The sequence below is a fragment of the Acomys russatus genome, chromosome 15 (assembly GCF_903995435.1).
Source record: "Acomys russatus chromosome 15, mAcoRus1.1, whole genome shotgun sequence".
In the NCBI taxonomy this organism is placed as follows: domain Eukaryota; kingdom Metazoa; phylum Chordata; class Mammalia; order Rodentia; family Muridae; genus Acomys; species Acomys russatus.
The window spans coordinates 38,651,768-38,674,673 of NC_067151.1; the positions used below are offsets into that span (position 1 = coordinate 38,651,768).

At 41.4% G+C, this 22,906-nt stretch overlaps 2 protein-coding genes across 2 annotated transcripts in view; one reads left to right on the top strand and one right to left on the bottom strand.

The window, feature by feature from the left end:
* Positions 1-6,723, top strand: part of Arhgef26 (Rho guanine nucleotide exchange factor 26) — a 112,991-nt gene extending 106,268 nt beyond the window's left edge. Inside the window, exons 12-14 of the mRNA XM_051157239.1 lie at positions 4,457-4,524; positions 5,743-5,847; positions 6,558-6,723. Coding sequence (XP_051013196.1) covers positions 4,457-4,524; positions 5,743-5,847; positions 6,558-6,700 — 316 coding nt within the window. The 3' untranslated portion in view covers positions 6,701-6,723. The remainder of the gene's footprint in view (positions 1-4,456; positions 4,525-5,742; positions 5,848-6,557) is intronic.
* An 11,120-nt stretch (positions 6,724-17,843) lies between these two features.
* Dhx36 (DEAH-box helicase 36) overlaps positions 17,844-22,906 on the bottom strand; it is a 38,534-nt gene continuing 33,471 nt past the window's right edge. Inside the window, exons 21-25 of the mRNA XM_051157240.1 lie at positions 22,239-22,338; positions 22,050-22,140; positions 19,301-19,421; positions 18,558-18,710; positions 17,844-18,068 (exon numbers count right to left, since the gene is read on the bottom strand). Coding sequence (XP_051013197.1) covers positions 17,883-18,068; positions 18,558-18,710; positions 19,301-19,421; positions 22,050-22,140; positions 22,239-22,338 — 651 coding nt within the window. The 3' untranslated portion in view covers positions 17,844-17,882. The remainder of the gene's footprint in view (positions 18,069-18,557; positions 18,711-19,300; positions 19,422-22,049; positions 22,141-22,238; positions 22,339-22,906) is intronic.

Consider the following 22,906-nt stretch of genomic DNA (forward strand, 5'->3'; position numbering starts at 1 on the left):
CCAGTCAGTTGTTCGGTGTTTGAATAAGCTTCCATCAATCTGAGTCTGGTGTTCAAGGGGTCAGTATTCCGCTCTTCCTGAACCCTAACAGTGCCAGATCCCTTGGAGCTGGAGTTCCAGACAGTTGCGAGCTGCCATGTGACTACTGGGAATTGAACCTGGGTTCTCTGGAAGAGCAGCCAGTGCTCCCAACCTCTGACCCATCATCTCTCCGGCCCACAACACACGACAATGTCACATGCCCTTCTTGTGGGGAACAAAATAAGGAAGCCTCCATTTGATGCTCTGAGCGGGATACTTACAGTGCGCACTGACATTTCACATGGAGCTTATCAACAACTTCACAGACAATCCTGACTCTTGGGGGCTTGGGGTTAAGAATGACAGAATTATAAGTGTGAATTATTATCTCTTATTTTCTAAATAACCGCTTTTGTTCTAAAACAAAATTGGAAAAAAAGCTGCCCTTTAATGTTTGTTTACTTTTGAGACAAGATTCACTATGTAGCTCATGCTAACCTGAAACTTGCGATGCCCCATCCACAGCCTCCTAAGTGCTGGGATTGCCAGCATTGCTGAGGCCGCCGCAGTGTGTGCGCTGTCACTTTAGAGCCTTCTTTTTTAATAGTTACCTAGCCTTTAGCAGATGCTGTGGGAAATTGGATTTCTGTGCCTGTGACCCTTTGGCAAGCAAGTTTAAACTTGCCATGCTCACTACTCAGTTAAAGGAAAAGACCAAGGGGCCCAGCTGCTAACTCCCAGTGAGGAAACGGTTCCTGCATCTTAAAGTGCCGTGCCCACCAAACTGGGTGGTTATGTTCGGTCTCTTCCCCATTTAGTCTTCTTTCTCCGCTGGGGTCAAATGTGGTTTAAGAAGATTTTTGCCAGCACACTGCACACTGCGTGGGGCTTAAATGTGTTTCATTCCACTGTCTGCTCCAATTGTCCTAAGGGCTGTGAACAGCGAAGATCTTCCAGCCTAGTGCAGGGCCTGGGCACTCAGTGAAGGCAAGGGTTAGTTGTGCCTTGGAATTTGATACCCCACAGGTACTGGAGCAAAGGGAAAAGTCTGAGCTGCGTGAGTGGTAGGTTACAAATTCCTCTTGTTTCATATTGTCACTGGAGAGAGCAGATGAGGGTGAGCCATGAACTTGAATAACGGTGCTCCTGTCTTTAGGGTTCGGTTTTACAGCGAGTACTCTGCCCTTGCTTTACATGTACAGTCCTTCCAGCTTCTTGGTGGGGCCAGCTCGTTGGCAAGGCGCTTAGAAGCCCCAGGGGAAGTGGTGTGGTTTGACAGCTTCTAAGAGGGGGTGGTACCCCACTCAATTGAAACTTTTCAAGAAACAGCTCCATTCAGCCAGGGCAACAACAAGTGTCTTGTTCTGTCCTCTAGAGTCCCAGCAAGGGGGCCACACTGTCTACAGGATGCCATTAGTATCCAGACTGTATGGCATGGGGAGTGAATGATTTCAGCTGGACTGCTCAGCTCAGTGTCGGGGGGAGGGGGGGTGGCGGGGAGGCGGGGGCAGCTGCTGGGTCTTGAGGTTGGCCTTGCCCAGAAAGTCCTCTGTAAATGATTCGGTTCCAACATGCTTTGGGAAGGCAGCAGCTTGGGCCGGATAAGACACTGATAAAGGCATACCCCGCCTTTGGGGTGGCACAGGGAGTCACAGCTACTGAGCTGTAGAGACTGCTCTTGGTGAACCACTCACTTTCTGTTAGAAGTTTTCAGTTGCCACTGTATTTTGGAAATTCTAGTTCAGCCTGTGGCATAATAAGGATCTTTCCCCGATCAAACAGCAGAATTCAGATTGTTTACTTGGGAATTGGTTTAAAGGAACGTGCACATTGCTTATAAAACCAAGGTAAAGTACTTTGCTGTGTATTACAGAGAGAAGTTTTTAGAAGCAAGATGGTGTCATCGTTTCTAGTAACTGGATGCATTACTACCCGAAGCCTCACTGCCTTCTGCCTCTGTATGTGTATGTAAGCATGCACATGCGAGTGTGTGGGTCAGAGGGCTGGCCCAAGTGGTAATCCACCTTGTCTGAGCGAGAGCTGCGTTGCCAGTGTGAGCACCAGGCTAGGTGGCCCCAAAGCTTCCCAGGATTCTCCTACTGATGCCTCCCATGTCCTTGTAGGAGAGTGAGCACTGCAGGTGCTCACACCACAGCTCCCAGCCTTTCCATGAGTCTGGGGATCCAAACTCATTCATGGCAAGACCTACACCCTCTGAGCCGTCTCTTCAATGCCTCATTTCATTCTTAAAACCAAACCAAACAAAAAACAAAACATTTGCACACTCACGGTTCATCTTAACCCACTTATTTTACTTTTAAATATGTATCAATATATTTATTTCTGGCTTTTTGAGTCAAGCTAATTATATTACAAAGTAGCCTTTAACTTCCTGCAGTCTTCTATATGCTTGAGATAAGACCTGATTCCAGCCATGCCAGAAGTTTGTGGTCTGGTAACACTAACGAAACAACTGGATAAATGACCAAGGCTCGGTGTGTGATTGGTAATATGATTCTCTTCTAAGCAGATGTTTACTGAGCCCCAGTTATGCCAGACAGTCCCACTGCCTGCTTTTAGGAGATTGCTAGGGACCAGTAATTCAGTGAGGCTGGGTAGTGTTGCTCTGCGATAGACTGTCGGTTAGGGATAGGGGAGGGAAGAGGGAATGCTTGTCCATATCAGGGGAAGTTACTGGAAAGGGGCGAGGCTTGTATTATCAATATTGAGAGCTTATAAACAATGGATGCCCCAAACAAAAATGTACTGTAGAACCCTTTTTTCTAATATATAAAATGCGTGAAATTAGCATGGCATTTCCTTTAAACAGAAGACACTGATTGGTTCCTGCTCTGGCAGCATATAAACATGGGTTTGTATAGGTAACCACTTGAGTTGATTACACTTAAAGCACTTAGATTTTGTTTGTTTTGTTTTTTTAATGCTGTTATACTGTTTCTGAAGATTTATTCTTAATTCTATGTATGTGTCTCTGTGTGGGTGTGTGTATATGAGTGTGAGTGTTCAAAGAGGTCAGAGGCATCAGTTCCCCTGGGGCTGGAGGAAGGCAGTTGTAAGCCACCCTGTGTGGGTGCTGGGAGCTGAACTTGAGCCCTCCATGATAGTAAGTGCATAGTCTGGGCTATCTCTGCTGCTTCAAGAGGCCGTGTTTTCAAAAGGTGGTGCTGAAGAGCTAAAGCCTACAGAAAAGAAAAGGAAGATCACAGAGGAAAAGAAAAGCCCCGGCTAATGTGCCCTGTTGCCAGTCCTTATGTGGGCTGTGCTGCCTGGCACGGTAGGGGAGTCCATGTCGAGAGTGAAAAGAGGTTACAGAGACAAGTATAGATGCAAGGTATTGGGAGGGAGAGAGAGAGAGAGAAAAAAAAATGTTTTTCAAGTATTTGGGGATAAAGCTGAAGATGCATTGGCATAGTAAATCGGCTCAAAATGTTAGCCTCATCCAATAGATGACATTTTGGAAGGGGTATATGAAGTAATGGATGCTGAGTGCACGTAGACATCTATGAGTTTAGTGAGTGTTTAAGAGAACTGAAATGGTGCATATGTGCAGTTTGATATAATTAATTGCGATTCCAATGCTTGCTTTTCTAGATGCACAAGATAATTCTGTGATGGAACCGTGCTTACTTACCTGAGTCTTGTTTCATGCAGCTGTAACTTAGCATAATATTAAAATATTTTGACTATTTTTCTTGTCTAACTATACTCATGGTTTTTTTTTCTTTTGCTTGTTTGTTTTTGGGTTTATTTATTTATTTATTTATTGGTTTTTGTTGTCTTGAGACAGGGTTTCTCTGTGTAGTGTTGCCTATCCTGGAAGTCACTCTGTAGACCAAGCTGACCTTGAACTCACAGAGGTCTGCCTGCCTCTGCCTCCCAAATGCTACGATTAAAGGCATGAGCCACCATGCCCGCTCATGAAAACGTTTTAAAGCATTTGAGAGTAGTCTAAATATGTCAGAATTTCTATTTCAATAAAGCTCACACTTGGCGAAGGGATTTCTTGTCTTCTTTACCGAAATGGTGGAAGGGGGTGGGTGAGTGGGGGGTGGAGCTGGGGTAAGGGCCCTGCCTTACACAGCCTTGCCTCACAGCTGATGTCGATTCTTTGAACTGTTAAACATCAGACCAGGGGTGTACTAAATATCTGTGATTTAATGTGCTAGAATAATCAGCTCTTCATTAAATGTCCAACTGTCATATGAGAAGTCCCTTCTAGGCAATGATTAGCCAGATTTACATTTGCTTGACAATAATGACTGCTCTTCTGTCGTTTTTAAAAATCACTCTTGCCCCTGTTTTAAAGGCCAGTTCCCTACCCTTTGGGATCCCTTATATTTTGGGAATGGGTTTGCATGGCTGTCTGGGACAAACTACGTGATGAATCTGAATTGCACGTATTTTCTGTGTTTAGGAGTGAGCGAGCCCGCTGGATCACAGCCCTAGGACACAGCAGTGGGAAGCAGCCACCAGACAGAACCAGTAAGTTTCCAGGACAGGAACCTGCTCTGGAGCATGGAGGAGCTCTGCCCCCTGCTGGCCGGCCTGGCTAACGGCTGGTTACAATATCTTCCTCTCTATCTGGTGTTAGAGGTTCCTCCCAGGTGTAGTTGTCAGACAAACACGAAAAAATGCTGCTTAGCCTTCCTGAGTTTGTTTCTCCATCCGTGAGTCAGAGGCACGGGTTCACTGTGTGTTACTGTGAGGACTAAGGTAAATTACAAAGGGTGAAAGCCCTGCTTGAAGCTTATTCTTAGCTGTTATTTATGGGTTTGAATATAAGCAGGAAAGTAGGAAGAAGGCTGCTTGATTTTTATTGTTTTGTTTGAGAAAAACACTTGCTATGTAGCTCTGCCTGGCCTGGGTTTCACACTAGTCCAAACTGGCTTTTAACTCAAAGTTTTGCCTCAGCTCCCTGAATTCTGGACTACAGGGGATGAGCTACCAAGTCTGGTTACAAGTTTTGGGTCTAGAGAAAATCACATTTTTCCTGATCCTTTTTAGTGTAAGTGGCAATGCCAAGAAAATGTACTTTATTGCTCTGGTGACCTGGTAAGCTCATTCTTTACACGTGATGCTGTATTTCTGGAAGAGTTGGAGGTTAAAGAGTGAGGCTTGCACAGGAAGTCTTCTGGAGCTCTCTGATGATCACAGGTTTTAGAGTTAAAGCAAAAGTGGTTGGTTTGACATCCGATTTTATATTACAAACCAATAATGAAGCCATGTCCATTCTGTGGAAGTTGTCTTGTTGCAAATCAGCATTTTGGAGCACTCTGAATTAGTCTGGCAAACTTTTGGTTGGTGCCGTCATAGTGTCTCAGCTTTGGCATGCATTCTAGGCCTGGTTTCTGGAAGGACAGGGTCACTGTGGATAGAGACTGGGTTACTCCAGCTGGTATCAGTTATATGATCTTGGTCTATCATCTACTCTCCTGCCTCAGTTTCCTCAGCGTGTAACATGATGAGTGACCCCTGATCAAGATTAGTGCTGAGCATATTCATGCCTCACAGGAGTCCTCTTGAACCCAACTTTTCAAACTCTAAAGTTCATAACCAGGCAGGAGGCTTCTTAAAGGGACTTCCCATAGAAGCCGGCTCAGTCTGCCCGTGCCAGCCCTGAACTCACAGAGCCCAAGTGAGTGAATGCATACCACTGCTCCTCAGCTCCTGGGTGCTCAGTATGTCCTCTTTCCTCCGCAGCACTGACCCAGGTGGAAATCATTAGGTCCTTTACTGCCAAACAGCCAGACGAACTCTCCCTGCAGGTGGCGGATGTGGTTCTCATTTATCAGCGTGTTGGCGATGGTGAGTAGGATTATTCTCCTGGGCACTGGTGGACTGGCACTCACAGAGCCTCATGTCCAAGGAGGTTCATGTCGTCATCCACACCTGGGCTCCATAGCCTGCCCGCGATGTGTCAGCAGCTCTCTCCGAGGCAGCCCTACTTCATTCTTGTTCTTATCCCTTCTTTCTGACAAATCATGTCCCAGATCAGCTTTCCAGAACCTGCAGATCGCTTAGAGGTGATCCGTTTGGAAACCCTTACCTTGCTTGCGCCCTCTGTGCTTCTTCTCTCTCTGTGTTTCCTGGTGAAACATGGGATGCAGCCACCATGAACTTCCCTTTCCTTCCCAGTCCTGCAGTCACCTCGTTCTCAACCTCCCAAGGCTTTTGTGCCCTACACCCTTGCTTGAAAAGGAAAGCTCTTTCTGCTGCCTCCTGCCCGAATGTGATGGCCTTTCTGAGCTCAGCCAGTTCACACTCTCTCAGCCTCCTCCCATCAGAGCTTTTGCTCATGTGCAACCTCTGGTGCATCACTCATTCTCTCTTCAAACCTCGTCTGATTTCACCTCAAGTACTTTGACCTTAACAGTACTCAGCTGCACTTGTTTCTTCTTGACTGTATCATCCCTGGTACCCAACCCATCGAAGAAAGCCACCTCTCATTGGGCATCGCCGCTTTGGAGTGATTCCTCCAGATGTCTCTTGTCTAACGCAGCCTGTTTTCCTTGCAGGCTGGTATGAAGGGGAACGACTTCGAGATGGAGAAAGGGGCTGGTTTCCCATGGAATGTGCGAAGGAGATAACATGCCAAGCTACTATTGATAAGAACGTGGAGAGGATGGGGCGCTTGCTAGGCCTGGAGACCAATGTGTAGCATCTCAAAGGGTCAGCAGAATGGTGACTAATTTTTGCCACAGTCTTCCTAATTAAAAGGATGGAAACACTTGCCCGTAAGCTTGCCAAATTGTTCCGCACTCTCAGAAAAGGAGCTACCAGATACAGTTAGTCCACAAAGCTCTCTTTTTGAGTAATGATGCTTCTGCAAACCTCCATGGGTCCACTAAACCATCTGCCTCCAGGATAGCAACTGTCTTGGCCCGTCCCACTTGCACTGTGTTATGGAAGATGCTGTATTTTGGCTTCTCTGTCCTCATTTCATTCTTTTTTGTACAGTCCCACAGCACCAGCGAGTTTGTCATTAAGGAGTGTCCATTTTGTAAATAGTTTTTGTGTCTTAGCCTAATGCTGTTAATTCCAAAAGGAACTAACAATAGTTCAGTAGGTGAGCTGCCATGTTTTGTAAACCTCTTTCTACGAAAGGGAAATTGACACTTGAACTTGGCTACCGTTTTCCTCATCAGAAGGAAAGTGAGGAGCCACCCAGGAAGGGTTTTTAACGATCCATCTCATTCAATATTGGTCTTGGATAACTGTAGCTTACTAAACGTAAACTACTAAAATGGCATGGGATTTATAGTTCACCTATGTGAGGACCCTGAAGACAGGATATTGTGGGTCATCTGCTAGAGAGCTGACAGGACTCTGCTCTGCCTTCAGTAACACATGGGTCCTAACTATTCTACTTGTTTTCCATTGAAAATGGCTGGAGCACACATTACCACTCTTCAGGAGGAGGAAATGAAGCTTGGACAGTATCAAGATGCCAACATGGTACTTGATTGAAATATTTGGCCTTACCAGGAATTCATTGCTCCCAATACCCGGTGGCTGAGTTTGGAGTCTCTCTTAGCTGTGAGTTCCTGTAAGACTTTATTTTGACATGAGGACAAGGAGAGACAAGGTGGTATACTAGAGTAAATTAAAAGGCAAGGAAAGTTTGAAAGATTGGTAGGGAAAAATTATTTTCATTTGTGGCTATAACCCTCTCTTCTGTTCACCAAATAAAATCTAAATATACATTATCGGAGAACACAGCTCTTTGTCCTATGTCCTTGCTCCTGTCTAAACAGCATCCAAACCATAAGGTTCCATGTAGGTACCTTAGCTCATACCCTGCAACCCATCCACCTCAGCAGTAAGCCAGAGCAGGGCTCCCAGGCGCTTCTCACCTTCAGGCTGCTTTCCTTGGCCTGTGTGTGTGTATTCCTTGAAAGGACATTCCAGGCCCTGAGTTCTCTGAGGTATGAGTAAGCACAAGAATGATGCAACAGCACTGGCCCACAGCAAGAGATGCCCTGTTTTATAAAGAAGAAATCTGCCTCCTCCTCAATAATGTCACAAACTGTTTAGAAGAAATGCTAACAAGTTATAGTTTAATGTCTTGTTTTACTTAGGACAGAACATGTTTCTTGCAAGGGGAATCATGTTGTATAGTTTTTGCTAATACCCATTTGGAGCTATAAAGTAACACTCTGAATCCTGTGAATTAATTTATAAGTGCTAAACAGTGGAGATATATGCATCCTTTAAGTCAAGCAGCCGAACACTGTTATTAAAGTATCCCTGTATAGCAGGTACTTAACAGTCACCGTGTTTCATTTCAACTGTAACTGTCTTTAACAGAGCACATTTTTTTCCAAACCTACCTTTTTTATGTCTTCTTTGAAATGTACAGTGACTTCATGCGTACAAAACAGAAATGTTACTTTTGTTCCAATAAATTGAAACTGCTTGTACACTTTCAACAGATCCTGTGAATTTATAAAGGTTTTATATATACTTGTCTTTCTGTCCTGGCGTGGTTTAATTTACCCGTGGTGTCAAGTTTATGGTTACAGGGATTTGTGGTTAAGTCAAAGCTGTACTGAGAAAGTACCTACAGAAGACTCGTCTTCTCTTGGGTATGCATTGGCATCAGCTACCCCATGAAACAGGTGCTTTAGAGAATTGGGTACTATTGTTTTTGTCCTTAAGAAGTTTTGTCACCTAGTAAATCATGGTGACCCTTTCCTATTACTTTCCCATTACTGCTTAAGATTGCCACAAAATGAGTGACTCACTCATTGTGTAGAATCCCACATTTGGGAAAGTCAGGATCCCGGGTACATGGCTGCAGCTGCCACATGATCTGTCCATCTTCAAGGCGGCAGTAGGATGCTTCATTCTGGTACTTGGAATGTAACATGCTATCTAAGGAGAAAATATTCCTTTAAAGGGGTCATGATTACATTAGGTTCATGGAATAATTTCCTCAATGATTAACCCAAGATTAATTTTTTTCAGTAGGCAAATTAATGTTTCAGAACTACCTAATTTTAGCCCTTGGTTCTATCTTTACATTTCCTTGGCCACGTAACATGATATAAACAGCAGGGACATGGAGGTTGGCAGAGCCATCTTAGAATCCTGCTTCTGTCACCCAGCATAACAGCTTCAAATGCCAGATACTCTCAACTTTCTTACAGCTGAAGTACATCATGTGACAGCAAATGTCTGTTAGACCCTTCTGTGCTATAGTACTGTGGTCTAAGGCATCTCTGTAATAGTTCTACTCAAGCTTGCGTGGTAATGGGGAGAGATGAGTGTACCATTTCTAGTAAGGAGCAGAATGCATCATCCTCTGCTCTGCATCTCCAGGCAAAGCAGCAGAGAAGCTGAGCCTCTTTTGATTGGCAGTTTAAGAATGCAGGTCTGTGTAGTATATGTGGCACTTACTCTGGAGTGGGAGTATGAGCCTGAAAGACAGAGCTTTGCCTACTGGACTTTAACACATTTACACCCTAGCAGAGGGAACGAAACCCTCACTGGTGCAAACACCACCTGAACTCAGTTATTTCTACAAGCAAGTGGCCATAGGTCCAGCAAAGACTCAGAGATGTGACATTATGACACAAACAACCAGCCCAGAGACTAAATGCTAAAATAACAGGTCACAATGAAAGATCTAAACTCACTCCATTTTTAAATTGGGCCTTCGTGTTAGTCCTAAAGGTTGGGTTTCCCAGAAAGGCTCATTAGACTAGGAAGTTAGCTGCACTAGGAAGGGAGAGTGGTCTTGGCTAATGGGAATCCTTCCAGCTGAGTACAGGGACAGATAAAGGCAACCAACTGATAAACACTTTTAGCATCTACATGAATAAATACTTTTGGCCAAAATGTCTCACATTCAAAACATATATATATATATTATTAGATAAATGATCTTTAAAAAGGCTGACTAAAGGTAGCACCTGCATGCCAATGAAGGTTGAATTTAATGAAGAATAAAATAATTTAAATATATATCCTCCCAATGTAAAGCCCAGATGTGGTGGTGACGCCTTTAATCCCAGCACTCGGGAGGCAGAGGCAGGCAGATCTCTGTGAGTTTGAGGCTAGCCTGGTCTACAAAACAAGTCCAGGACAGCCAAGGCTACAGATAAATCCTGTCTTGAAATCACGCCTCCCCTCCCCCCCCAATAAGTAAAAATTAGAGAACTATAAATCAATACAAGAGTATAAACTACACTAACATCTTAGCAAAAATTCATTCGAGAAAGATCCATAAAATTCCAGACTTAATGACAATATACTAGACATGTAACACCCAGCAAAAATGTCAGCATATGCTTTCAAGTGGAATTTGCACTTGACTATTAGACCCAAATGTACAATGCAAAGCTTTTAACTTCTTCAGATGTCATCGATGAACCTTTAGATGACCTTGGGTTCAGTGATAATAACACCAATGATATAATCGATAGAAGAAAACTTGGTAAACTGAGTTTCATTAGAATTTCCTTCAAAAGCCTCAGAGCGAGGAAGCCTGCAAGTGCCTGATACAGGAAATGCCTCCTAACAATATTCTGCTATTCTCTTAGATCAGTGGGTGTTCATCCGTCATCAGAAAAGCTTCCTCCTGCAGCAGATGGAAACATATAGAGACCCACAGCCAGACATTATGCAGACATCGAGAGACCTTGGAACACTCAGCCCTAAATGGGATGTCTCCATCAAATCCTTCCCTTCAGAGGTCAGGGAACTCCGATGGAAGAGAAGGCAGAAAGTGTAAGAGCCAGAGGGGATGGAGGATGCAGAGAAAACAAGGCTCTCTAAATCAACACGAATAAAGCTATGAACTCAGAGACTGAAGCAGCAAATACAGGGGTTGCACCAGGTCCTGTGTATAAACTCCCTGTTTAGTGTTGTGATGGAGTTCGGGAGAATGCCAACAAGTGGGTCTCTGATTCTTGTGACTTCTTTTGGGCTCTTTTCCTTGTTTGTCTTGTCCAACTTTGATATGATAGTTTTTATCTTATATTTTATTTTGGTATTTTTTTTTAAAGTGACTGGTAACCTAGCCACTAGGGTAAACAACTAGGGTTAACAACTCAACTGCCTTTTATACCTGCTGGAAGAAGGGAAATCAATTGTCTCCAGTGGCGTGACACTGAGCATATCAGTCACTCCAACACAGGCCTCATGTTCAGGAATAGTTGATCAACAAATAATGGACTCCACAGTTGTGTGTTTTTGTGTGTTTATTTGGTTAGTTTGTTGTGGTATGTTTGGTTGTGGCTTTGGGGGGTGTTGGCTGAAGGTAGTTTTGTTGGTTTTGGAAACGTTTTTGAGAAAGAACTTAAAGTTAGGTGAGCAGGAAGTGGGTGAGGATCGCAAAGGTCTGGGGAGAGGGGAAGAATATGGCCAAAATATATTTAAAGTTAAAAATTGTCTTAATAAAAATATAATAATAAAGCCAGGCATAGTGGTACTTGCCTGTAATCCCAGCACTCAAGAGGCAGAGGCAGGCAGATCACTGTGAGTTTTAGGCCAGCCTGGTCTATGAAGTCCAAGGAGTCCAGGAGTCCAAGACAGCCAAGGCTGTCTATCTCAAAAAAAAAAAAAAATTGAGTATATATATATATATATATATATATATATATATATATATATATATATATATATATATATATATATATATATACATACACACATACTCCAAGGCTGTCTATCTCAAAAAAAAAATTGAGTATATATATATATATACTCATTTTAACTCAATGTCCGGGAATGATCTCAATTTTAAGCAACAGCAAAGGTCTAGATAGCTCACCATAGCACACACAGAACACATAAGCCTATGAAAAGTGTTTGGGTCTCTGAAAAGACTAAATATAAAAGGCACCAGCCTGGTCCTGTAAACCTATAATCCCAATCTCAGCATTGGAGTGGCAGAGGGAGGCAGACCTGTCCTGAGTTCCAGGTCAGCCAGGTCTGCATAGTGAGGCTCTGTGACAAAAGACAAAACCCTGAAACGGAAGGCCCTAATAAGCCCAAACACTGATGAGGAAACAGAAAGAGGAACTTTTTTTTTCTACTTATTTTTTTTTATTAATTTATTCTTACTACATCTCAATGGTTATCCCATCCCTTGTATCCTCCCATTTTTCCCTCCCTCCCATTTTCCCCTTATTCCCCTCCCCTATGACTGTTCCTGAGGGGGATTACCTCCCCCTGTATATGCTCATAGGGTATCAAATCTCTTCTTGGTAACCTGCTGTCCTTCCTTTGAGTGCCACCAGGTCTCCCCCTCCAGGGGACACGGTCAAATGTGAGGCACCAGAGTACCTGAGAAAGTCATATCCTACTCTCCACTCAACTGTGGAGACTGTTCTGACCATTGGCTAGATCTGGGTAGGGGCTTAAAGTTTACCTCCTGTATTGTCCTTGGCTGGTGCCTTAGTTTGAGCGGGACCCCTGGGCCCAAATCTGCCTATCATAATGTTCTACTTGTAGGTTTCTAGGACCCTCTGGATCCTTCCACTTTGCTATTCTTCCATGCTTCTCTCATTTAGAGTCCCAATAGGATGTCCTCCCCTCTGTCCCAGTTTCCTGGTAAGTGAAGGCTTTCGTGGGACATGCCCCTTGGGCTAGTATGCAGATATAAGTGAGTATATACCATTTGAGCCTTTCTGCCTCTGGGTTAACTCACTCATTATGATCATTTCTAGCTCAATCCATTTATCCACAATTTTCAGGAATTCCTTGTTTTTAATAGCTGAGTAGTATTCCATAGTGTATATGTACCACAGTTTCTTTATCCATTCTTCTACTGAGGGACAATTAGGCTGTTTCCATGTTCTGGCTATTATGAATAAGGCTGCTATGAACATGGTTGAGCAAATTTTCTTGTGTGCTGGAGCATCTTCTGGGTATATTCCAAGGAGTGGAATAGCTGGGTCTTGAGGAAGCCCTATTCCCATTTTTCTGAGACAGCACCAGATAGATTTCCAAAGTGGCTGTACTAGTTTGCATTCCCACCAGCAATGAAGGAGTGTTCCTCTCTCCCCACATCCTCGCCAGCATGTGGTGTCGCTTGAATTTTTGATCTTAGCCATTCTGATGGGTGTAAGATGGAATCTCAGAGTTGTTTTGATTTGCATTTCCCTGATGACTAAGGAGGTTGAGCATTTCTTTAAGTGTTTCTCAGCCATTTGATATTCCTAGAAAGAGGAACTCTTACTGCTAGTTGAAATGTACTTACCCTCTGGCAAGGTAGTTTGGCAGTTTCTGGCCTAACTAAATATTCCTACCATTTGATTCCACAATCACAGGCCTTGAGTTTTATCCAAGTGCATGTAAAAACATGTCCATACACACAAAAATCGGCATAAATGTTTGTAGCAGCTGTTTCCATGATCACCAAAACATGGAGCAGCTACTATGGCATGCTCCTCAGTAAGTAAATGGATAAGCTATGCACCCATATGTTTTAATCTTAAAATCAAGGGGAAACAACTGGCTTCTAAGAAGTAAAAATAAGAGAAAGGGCTATTCTAAGAGGCTGATTGGAAGCTATGGCAAAGAATAAGCAAAGAAATATGAAAATTATAGGTAACCCTTGATTATTACTGTGCTGAATAGTTTGTCAACTTGACACAGGTTATCTAAAAGGAAGGAACCTCAATTGAGAAAAGTGCCCCCATAGGACCCAGCTGTAAGGTATTTTTTTTATTAGTGATTGATGGAGGAGGTACCAGCCCATTATGGTTGAGGCCATCCCTGGGCTGGTGGTCCTGCCTTTCTATAAGCAGACTGAACAAGCCAGTAAGCAGCACTCCTCCATGGCCTCTGCATCAGCTCCTGCCTCCAAGTTCCTGCCTTGTTTGGGTTCCTGTCCTAATTTCCTTCAATGGTGGACAACAATGTGTAAGTCTAAGCCAAATAAACCCTGTCCTCCTTAACCTGCTTTTTGTCAGTGTTCTATAGCAGCAATAGAAACCCTAAAACAACCACCACCATGGAGCATACTATACTAGTATGGTCTTACTAGTTTTAGGGTTAATACTCTACATTTCTCTGTACTCTGGCACCTTAGTCAAAGTTTTGGTATATTTTTAATGATAGATTTGTACATATTTTTATAATTATGTACATCTAATTTATGCAATGATGTACCATTTTTATAAGACTTTCAATAGTTCTAGGTCATAAATTGTGCAACTTTCCCATATTACTGCAAATCTTCCTCCTCCCTGCCTCCCCTAAAAATGGGTGAGTCCCTCAAATTCTTCACCGGTCAGCAATACAGGAAGAATGCCAGAAAAAACAAAAACAAAACAAAACAAAACCTCTACTGCATTAAACCTCTAGAGAATGATTCTCACCTACCCATGCTGCCTTTGGTTTCAGAAAGATGCACTCATTCTGTCTAGAAACTGACTTACTTCCTGTCATGTGTCAAATTTAAGAACTAAAGGAAAATCATAATTTAAATGATGCTCCTTCACTCAGCAGGACTGGCTGGACCCATTCACAATGCAGACCGGTTCTGTGATGCCTCCAAAGCAGTTGCTTTCATGGTGTTCTCAACTTTATCCTTTACCTCATAGTTGGTGCCATTTTCTCCTGGCACTTGCTTTCCATGTGAAAAGGACAATTGATCATTTTCAGGGTCAAGAAACAAGCATGAACAGCACACCTATCTAAAATGAATAATCTTCCTAGACAGGAATACTACTCAGCCCATCATTTGGCATGAGGTAAACAATCAAATTTATATGACAACTAAGCAGAGCAGCAACTAAGCACATGGAAAGATGCTCAGTACTGGTCATAGAAGCAAAAAAAAAAAAAAAAAAAAAAGAAACAACACTGAACTATGTATTAAAAATCAAACTAACAATCAATGAAACTATCAAGTACTAACCAGACACTGGGTAAGCAAAGCCCCTTGAGGAAAGTTTGGTACTTTCTTAAAGACATACTTTATCAGGAGGCTGGAGAGAAGACTCCAGTTTTCTGTGTAAGGATCAAGAGCTCTTACAGAAGGCTGGAGCTCAGTTCTCAGCATCCACATGGCAACTCACAAATGCCTGTAATGTTAGCTCCAGGGGATCTAACGCTGTCTTTTCACCTCCATGGATACTTGCATGCATGTGGTGCATATAAACTTACATAGACACATATACACATGAAAAAAAAGTTGTTTTAAAAGGGAACACTTTACCATCTGATGGAACAATCTTAATCCTGGATATTTACACAGAAAGTGAAACCGGAACCACATGACAACTATATACACATTTAGAGCAGCTTTATTCATTAACAGCAAAAATATTTAAAATATGTGAAATGTCCAACAAGTTGTAACTGGATACAATGATATAACCATAAAAGAAAATATTAAACAATAAAAATTACTAATATGTACAGTAACTGTTTGAGTTATCTCGATGCTTTATATTAAGTGAAAGAGGCTGGACACGTAGACTGTGTGAATCTATTACTAGAAATACTAGAAAAGACAAACTATTGCTGAAAAGCTCATCGCTGTGTGCCAGAGAGTACAAGTGGGGGAATGGCAATTTTGTCTGTAAAAGCAATGAGAAAAATCTTAGGGTAATGGGAATGTTCTACATCAGAACTGTGGTGGTATTAGCCACATGATTTCATACAGTAGACAAAGTACATTGAAATCATCCTCTTAAATTGGCCAGCTATATATATATATATATATATATAATACCATAAAGCTTTGAAAAGGTATGGAAATATATCCAAAACTAACAATGGTAACATGATTTACTTTCCAATGTTCTCCAGTAAAGATGCTTCAAAAAAAAAAAATCAGGATAAAAATGCTGTTTAACAAATAAGATTACAAATATATAAACATACAACATAATTAAAGTTACTTAAGAATAAATACAAGTTCAGTGCTGAGAATGGAAGGAAATAAGCCAACATTCACTTAGTCTGGATGCATGGATACTGAAATAAAAATTTTAAAGTAGACTGTTTTACAAATGCAGCCAAATACGGTTTGCAATTAATTGACTTAAAATTACTAGAGCTTTTTCCCCAGGTCAATTAATTAGGAAGGTACATATGTATGTACTTAGTGCTCTTAAAGCATTATGCAGTGGCATATATTTCATTTCTCCTCATACGTCTCTGTTTCAGTGGTTTTTCCAACTTATTCTCTGTGTGTGTGCAAAGTGATGGTAAGACAAACAGGTTTTGCTTCTTGAGACCACTACAGAGTAAGTCGTCTTAAGGCTTGGAATGCATTTTCCAGTTAGCTGTCCTAGTCCGTATACAAGCAGCAGAACCTTCAGAGACCCGCAGTTCACCCTGCATCCTGCTTAGCCATGGCAGAGACATGAACAGGTGGTGGCAATACCACACTTATTTTTGTGAACTGCTCATCTGTAAACCATCCTAAAACATCTTCTCCTTGTTGTGGATACTAAATACTTGCTTGTAAACACACCTTGACTTTAGGGGCAAAACTAGTAGGCTCTAGTATTGTGATAGCACTATGACAAGAGTTCAGGAAGAGACATAATTTTGGTGAGACAATCCAAAAGAATAAACTGAGATCACAGTACATTCAAATACTTGCACACAACGCCAGGTGACATACACTCAGCCATGGGAGCAGTGCCTGAACCAGTGTGCTCAGCAAATCCATGGCAGTAGAATGTCCTGGTCATCTCACTACTTACTAGGGAGCTAGGACCACACTTGATTATCTCAGAATGACAACTGACTCTTGGGTTGGAGGAAACCAACATCTTTAAGCTGGAGGTAGGGACTTGAAAAAGAAAACAAGAAGGGCAAAACAAGTGAAAATAGCTTTAACAAGCCTGAAAACAACCTTGGTTAGCCACACTCCATTAGGAGTATAAAAAAGCACAAAAAAAATGGGTATGACAGGACTGGGGATGTGGCTCAGTAACACAGCACTGATCTAACATGTGTGAGGTCCTTGGCTCAACCATTTGCAGGATCCTTGTACAAAAAATAAAACGGTAAAATGTAAATGTTAAAAAATATTTCATGGCAAAACAGTAACAAAGACGGTGTGAGGATTATACGCATCAGACACCAGTCTGTGGCCCTTCACATGTACTACCATGTTTAATCCTCACAATCTCTACCTGTCTTTCAGACAAGGAAAGTAGGCTGAGCTGAGAAAGGACCTCTGCCACCACAGCAGACATGTGCTCAGTTGCTACATTATGCTACATGGGGCAGGGGGAGAGTGTAAAAACATATTTAAAAGTTAAAAAACAAAAACAAACAAAAATAACCAAGTAAGCCAAGTCATAAGTAGAACTCTAGAAACCAAACCAAGAAGTTAGCTGAGATTTACACATTGTACATTTTATTAAATGCTGGGCTTTAGTACAACAAATTTACTTGTAATAGAGGTTCATTAAAAAAAATGTGGTTGAATTCGAGTTCTTACTTCACACTGCTTTTTGACCAAACATTCTATTTTTACTGTCTCTAGACAGTCATTATCGACAGAAAATTAATTGCATAATGGCATAAAGAAATTTCTCAGTGTTACAACTTAATATATGGAAGAGGAATTCTCCCCCAAGTGCGGTCATATCTACAACAGAGTGTATGGTCAGAGAGCACACTGATTTTCCCAGTGTCTTTATAGTAGCTAGATGACACAGTTTAGTCATGCACATTAACTCTTTACTATCCACTCAAAGTTTCTAGCTTACACACAAGTGAGTCATAACCCAGGACTTGGCACTCTGCCAAAAACTTAAAAAAAAAAAAAAAGAGAGAGAGAGAGAGAGAGAGCATAAGAGAGAGGGCAGGGAAGGGAGAGAAATAAACATGGATAGGCTTTAGACCACCACAGAAAGCTATCAGCTGTAATATCCCTCCTGTGACCGTGGTGGCAAGTTCCTTGGAGTAGCCTTTTCTTGTGTTCTGATCAAGTCTAGAATAGCTGACAGCACCGCACAGTCTCTGGACTTAGTATCGTTCCAGTCTACTGGATGAGGGCACTCAATCTTCTCTTGCAGAAGGATATCCAGCTCCCTTCTTAGCCCCTAAGGTTGAAGGAAACAGATAAGCTCATGAGGGAAGATGGCTTTTAAACAACAGCAAAGACAAATGTGACTTTAGTGGTGACAAGATTTTCATAAGCTTTTATAAAGAAAAGTAAAAAGATTCAAACTCTAAAGTCATTGGAAGAATTTATTACTGCACCAAAAATAATTTGGAAAACTAAAATCAGTCTACACTACTGGCTCTCTTGCAGTAGTGCAAGAAACATTAAAAAAAATTATCTTGGGTGGGCCATGATATATGTGTGTGTGTGTGTGTGTGTGTGTGTGTGTGTGTGTGTGTGTATGTGTGTGTGTGTTCAGAGAACCACTTTCTGAAGTGGTTCTACCATGTGTGTTCCAAGGACAGCGCAGGTCATCAGGTCTTCCAGCTTGACAGCAAACTGCTTCACATGCTGAGCCATCTGGTCATCCACAAGACCACATAGTCACTTGCAAGCAAACTTACAGACAACCAGTAACATCAGTCACCTTGACAAGATGGGCAATTCTTTCTGGAGACTGAAACACAATCCATTCATCTACAGCAATAATTTCCTGATCATTATCTTTCTGGATGGAAATATCTCCTCCAAAGAACAAGAGGCAGTATGGTGAAACTTCAGTACAGTCGTACAGGTATATCTGTAAAGAGAATTAATGTGAACGAGTCATGAGGAGGTAGGATAGGGTCACTACCACATAGTTCAATATCCCAGACACTCACCAGTGTCTTTCTAAAATAGCTACTGACTTGCAAATGTGATTTTGAAGGTTACTTTTAAAGAAATGACATTTTAAGTGAACCATTCCCAATTCCTAGAGCTGTTATACTTTTGTTCAAAAGTATGACTTGCCTTGAACATTTCCTAAATGTCAAAACTAACAAACACAAATAAAAATAAAATGATTTTAATTTGTATATCCACCATACAAAAAACAGAATCTCACTTACTATTCTGACCACTACCTAACCTATTAAGTAGACAGACATAATGACATGCCACCAATCCTTACACAGTACAAACCCCTGACAGCAAATCTTGAAAGCAGCCTCTCAAAGAAAACCATATAACACAAGTAGCTGATGTACTTCATGAAAATAAAGCACACTATGTCCTTGAGAGAGAAAAGCTGTAACTGATGTCAGAGAAGAAGCATATATTTTAACGTGTGAAATTATAAAACTACCAGACTGACATTCAGATGTACAGTTACGTTAAATGTTCACTTACACTGCTTGTTCTCATCTTCAGGTGATAGATAAGCCAGTTATAACGGAAGTCTGTCTGCTCCACATTGACAGACTTAGGATGAATGGAAACCAGACCATCAGACTTTGTGTGAACTTTCACCCTTTAAAAAGAATTTTTCCTTCATTACTTCAAAAATTATTAGGTAGCTTAGTAAAAAATCAAACAAAGGTAGCAATCCTTAAAAAGAACAGACCACATATGAGTTCCACTATGTCTGCAATGTATACATTTAAAAATCTGTTTTTGAGGAAAGTAGCATTTTGTTAAGGACAAGTATAAGTACATGAGCAAATTATAAGTTTGCTGCCTTGTAAGAGTGAATCCACAGATTAGTAATTACACAGCAGACAGGTGACAGGCTATTCTTTAGTGGTGTATACAGTACACAATGGAGGATAAAGCAAGCACGTGAAATGATTAGGATGGAGCTTACACTGAGAGACAAGCCTACATTTCACTATGACCATCACCAAAATGACCACTACCTTCAATTTATACAGTGACTGAAATAATCAACTAAACCCTTCCACTGGTTACCTGGGTTCCCAGAAGAACACAAAATTAAAAAAAAATTTTTTTGAAGAGACTTTCGCGAAAACTGGTTTTAAAATTTTCTTTTAGATTTATTTGAGGTGTATGAGTGTTTTGCTTGTGTGTATATATATGAGGCACAAGTGTTCTTAGTGCCCACAGAAGACAGCAATGGATTATCTAAGACTGAAGTTACTTAAGACAGGGTGAGTGGCCTTGTGGGTACTGGAAACAGAACCTAGGTCCCACAGAAGATCAGCCAGTGCTCTTCACTGCTGAGCCATCTCTTCAGTCCCTTTAAAGTGTTTTTAAGTGCTTTTCACTCATTCAAGTTCTCAATTTCAAAATTGATATATTTGGAATAAATATATCTTGGCCATTTAATGTACTCTGACAGCTTAGAGGGCTGCTTTCTTGTTACTACAGTGTTTATCTTGTGTAGGACAGGAGTGCATGTGTGAAGATGAGGGAAGAACCAGGGCCACTCTCTGCCCCCTTCATCATGCTGGTTTCCGGGAGCTAGAAGGTGGGACTCACACTGCCAGACTTCGTAACAAGCATCTGCCTACTAAGCCACTTCATAGGTCCCAGGGATCTTTTTCATTGACAGCCATTTTCTAAGTCAATTTGTTTACCACTATCCTACAGATGATATATCATGGTTTATTTTTAAATGACAGTAATGGTAATATGCTGCATTTGATATTTTGTAATCCTTTCTCCAGAGTTTTTAAGGTTCTATGAACTCATATCAAAATCATAAATCATACTTATGATTCATTCAGAATAAAAATATAAATCACTTTTTCTCAGTCAACCTAGCCTGTGTCATTGTGCAAATCAGGAGTTAGAAATTTTCTGTATAGAGCCAGATGGGTATTAAGATTTGGTGGCCTTACAATCTGCCTCAACAACCCAGCTCTGCTAGTGAAGCAGGAAAGCAGACAACACACAAGTAACTAGGCATCACTGTGTCCCAGGAAAGACTTATTTAAGAAACTTGTGGCCTGTGTGAGGAGCAGCATGAGTGGGAGGCCAGCAGAGACTATGATGTAAACCCTTGCTTCAAAACAAAGCAAATAAGAAAAACAAACAAACAAAAACCAAAACAAACAAACAAACAAACAAAAAACCAAACCAATTGAGATAATTTACAAAATAGATTAATTCAGCCACATTAAAATCCATCTGCTTAGACCTGTAACTTAACCTAGTCTGGGGAGCTATGTGCACATTACAGAATGCCTAACAGTAGGCCTGGTCTAAAAACATAAAAAGATCTCTTCTAGTTATGGTTTGGATAAACATCTCCAGCTCCTAGTTAAATGTTCCTTGGTGGTAGTGGTGGGGGTCGGGGGTCACCCCAATTTGAGAATCACAGCCTTAGAATATTAACTTAATGCTGTCATTCTTGGCAGTCTGTATTTTCCATTTTTATAATCACAAGATACCCAGCATTTTCATTCACTTTAATCCTAATATCTGACATGTGACTACAGTTTTAAACTGTAGTCCCTACTGCTTCTAGACACCTATGGTATTTACTACACGGCTGTAGTAAAGCACACTCAATTTAAAATCTGAATGTATCAATGGACTGAGCTGGGCCAATGACTCCTGAACACCTTTCAAAGGATGACAACGGCTCAATCCTTTGGCCTCTTCTTTCAGTGCCCTCGCCAGAGCAAACTACGAGGCGGAACTAGTCCTCACTGTCATCTCCAACTGCTACCAAGGCGGTGTGGATGTCCATTTCACTACCAAGGCTGTGTGGATGTACATTTCACTTCTCCAAAGACTAAAATTATATTTTCACTCAAATAGCCACTTAACAAACATCTCCCCCCTCTTTTTTTTTTTTTTAACAAGGAAAGGGAATATATAAATTACACACACACATGCACAAACACACACACACACTCATAAAATAGCACAATATTCTAGCTGATCTCTCCTCAGGCATTGCATCTCACACCGCGCTGTCAGCTTTTAATGTTTACAGAAGTTCCCTGTTTTACTAACTTGTTATCAGGTAAGTGGCGGAATCTATGTTGTGAGGGACAGATCCCCAGGCTTAACAATTCCTCTGTGTCTAAATCAGCAAACATGCAAAGAACCCAGCCAACAGGAGTGAGAATACATTTCTAGTTGAGGGTTCCAAAGCTGCAAGTAGTTCATAACAATCTTCAATGCTTACATTTTCCTTTTTTTACCCAAATTCAGTCGGATTTTAGCAACTTTGGGATATAAGCCAGCACAGATGACAGCTTTAATTATCTTTTCATTATCTATTGGGAGAGGGAAAGCAGAAGGGGAAAAAAGTGAAACACTGAAGCAACGAACCATTCATCAAGTGATTTACACTGTTTGCTCTGTTCTGCTTTACCTGAATTTATATTCGCTTTTGGATCTTTGGGACTTCTACTGCTTACAAATCCAGCTCCGAGAAGATGCTCCGCAAACTGTCCCTTCATGTTATGCAGCATCTGGAGAGCAAGGACAGTAAGCAGCTAGAACCCTCCATGCACTGGGCCTTTACGCCACTCGCCTCACGTTAGCTTTTAGCTTCTCCTGCTTTACAAAAACACTGCTATTATAATGTGATATATTTAATACAAGATTTATTTTAATTATTCGTGTGTGTGTATTCCATGTGAGGCCAGGTGCCTATGGAGACCTGAAGGGTTTAGATTACTCACAGCTGGAGTTATAGGCAGTTAAGAGGCACCAGACGCATGCAGTGGGAAGCCACTTGGGTCCTCTGCAGCAAGAGCTTTTAACTGCTGAGCTCTGTCTCTAGCTCAGCTTTTTGACGTTATCATTTAAGGAGGGAATTGGTAAGTCACAAAAACAAGTTTCTGCTAATAAATTTTATTGAATACAACTATATTTTCTACGTGGTTGCTTCTGTACTCTAATAACAGGAATAAGCATTTTAAGATACATATTTTACAAGCCTACATTATTATTTGGTGGGACAAAAACCCTGCATGATATTAGAGAGAGAAAAAAAAAATAAAGAAAACCACCAATCATGTTTAAAGAATGACTCCA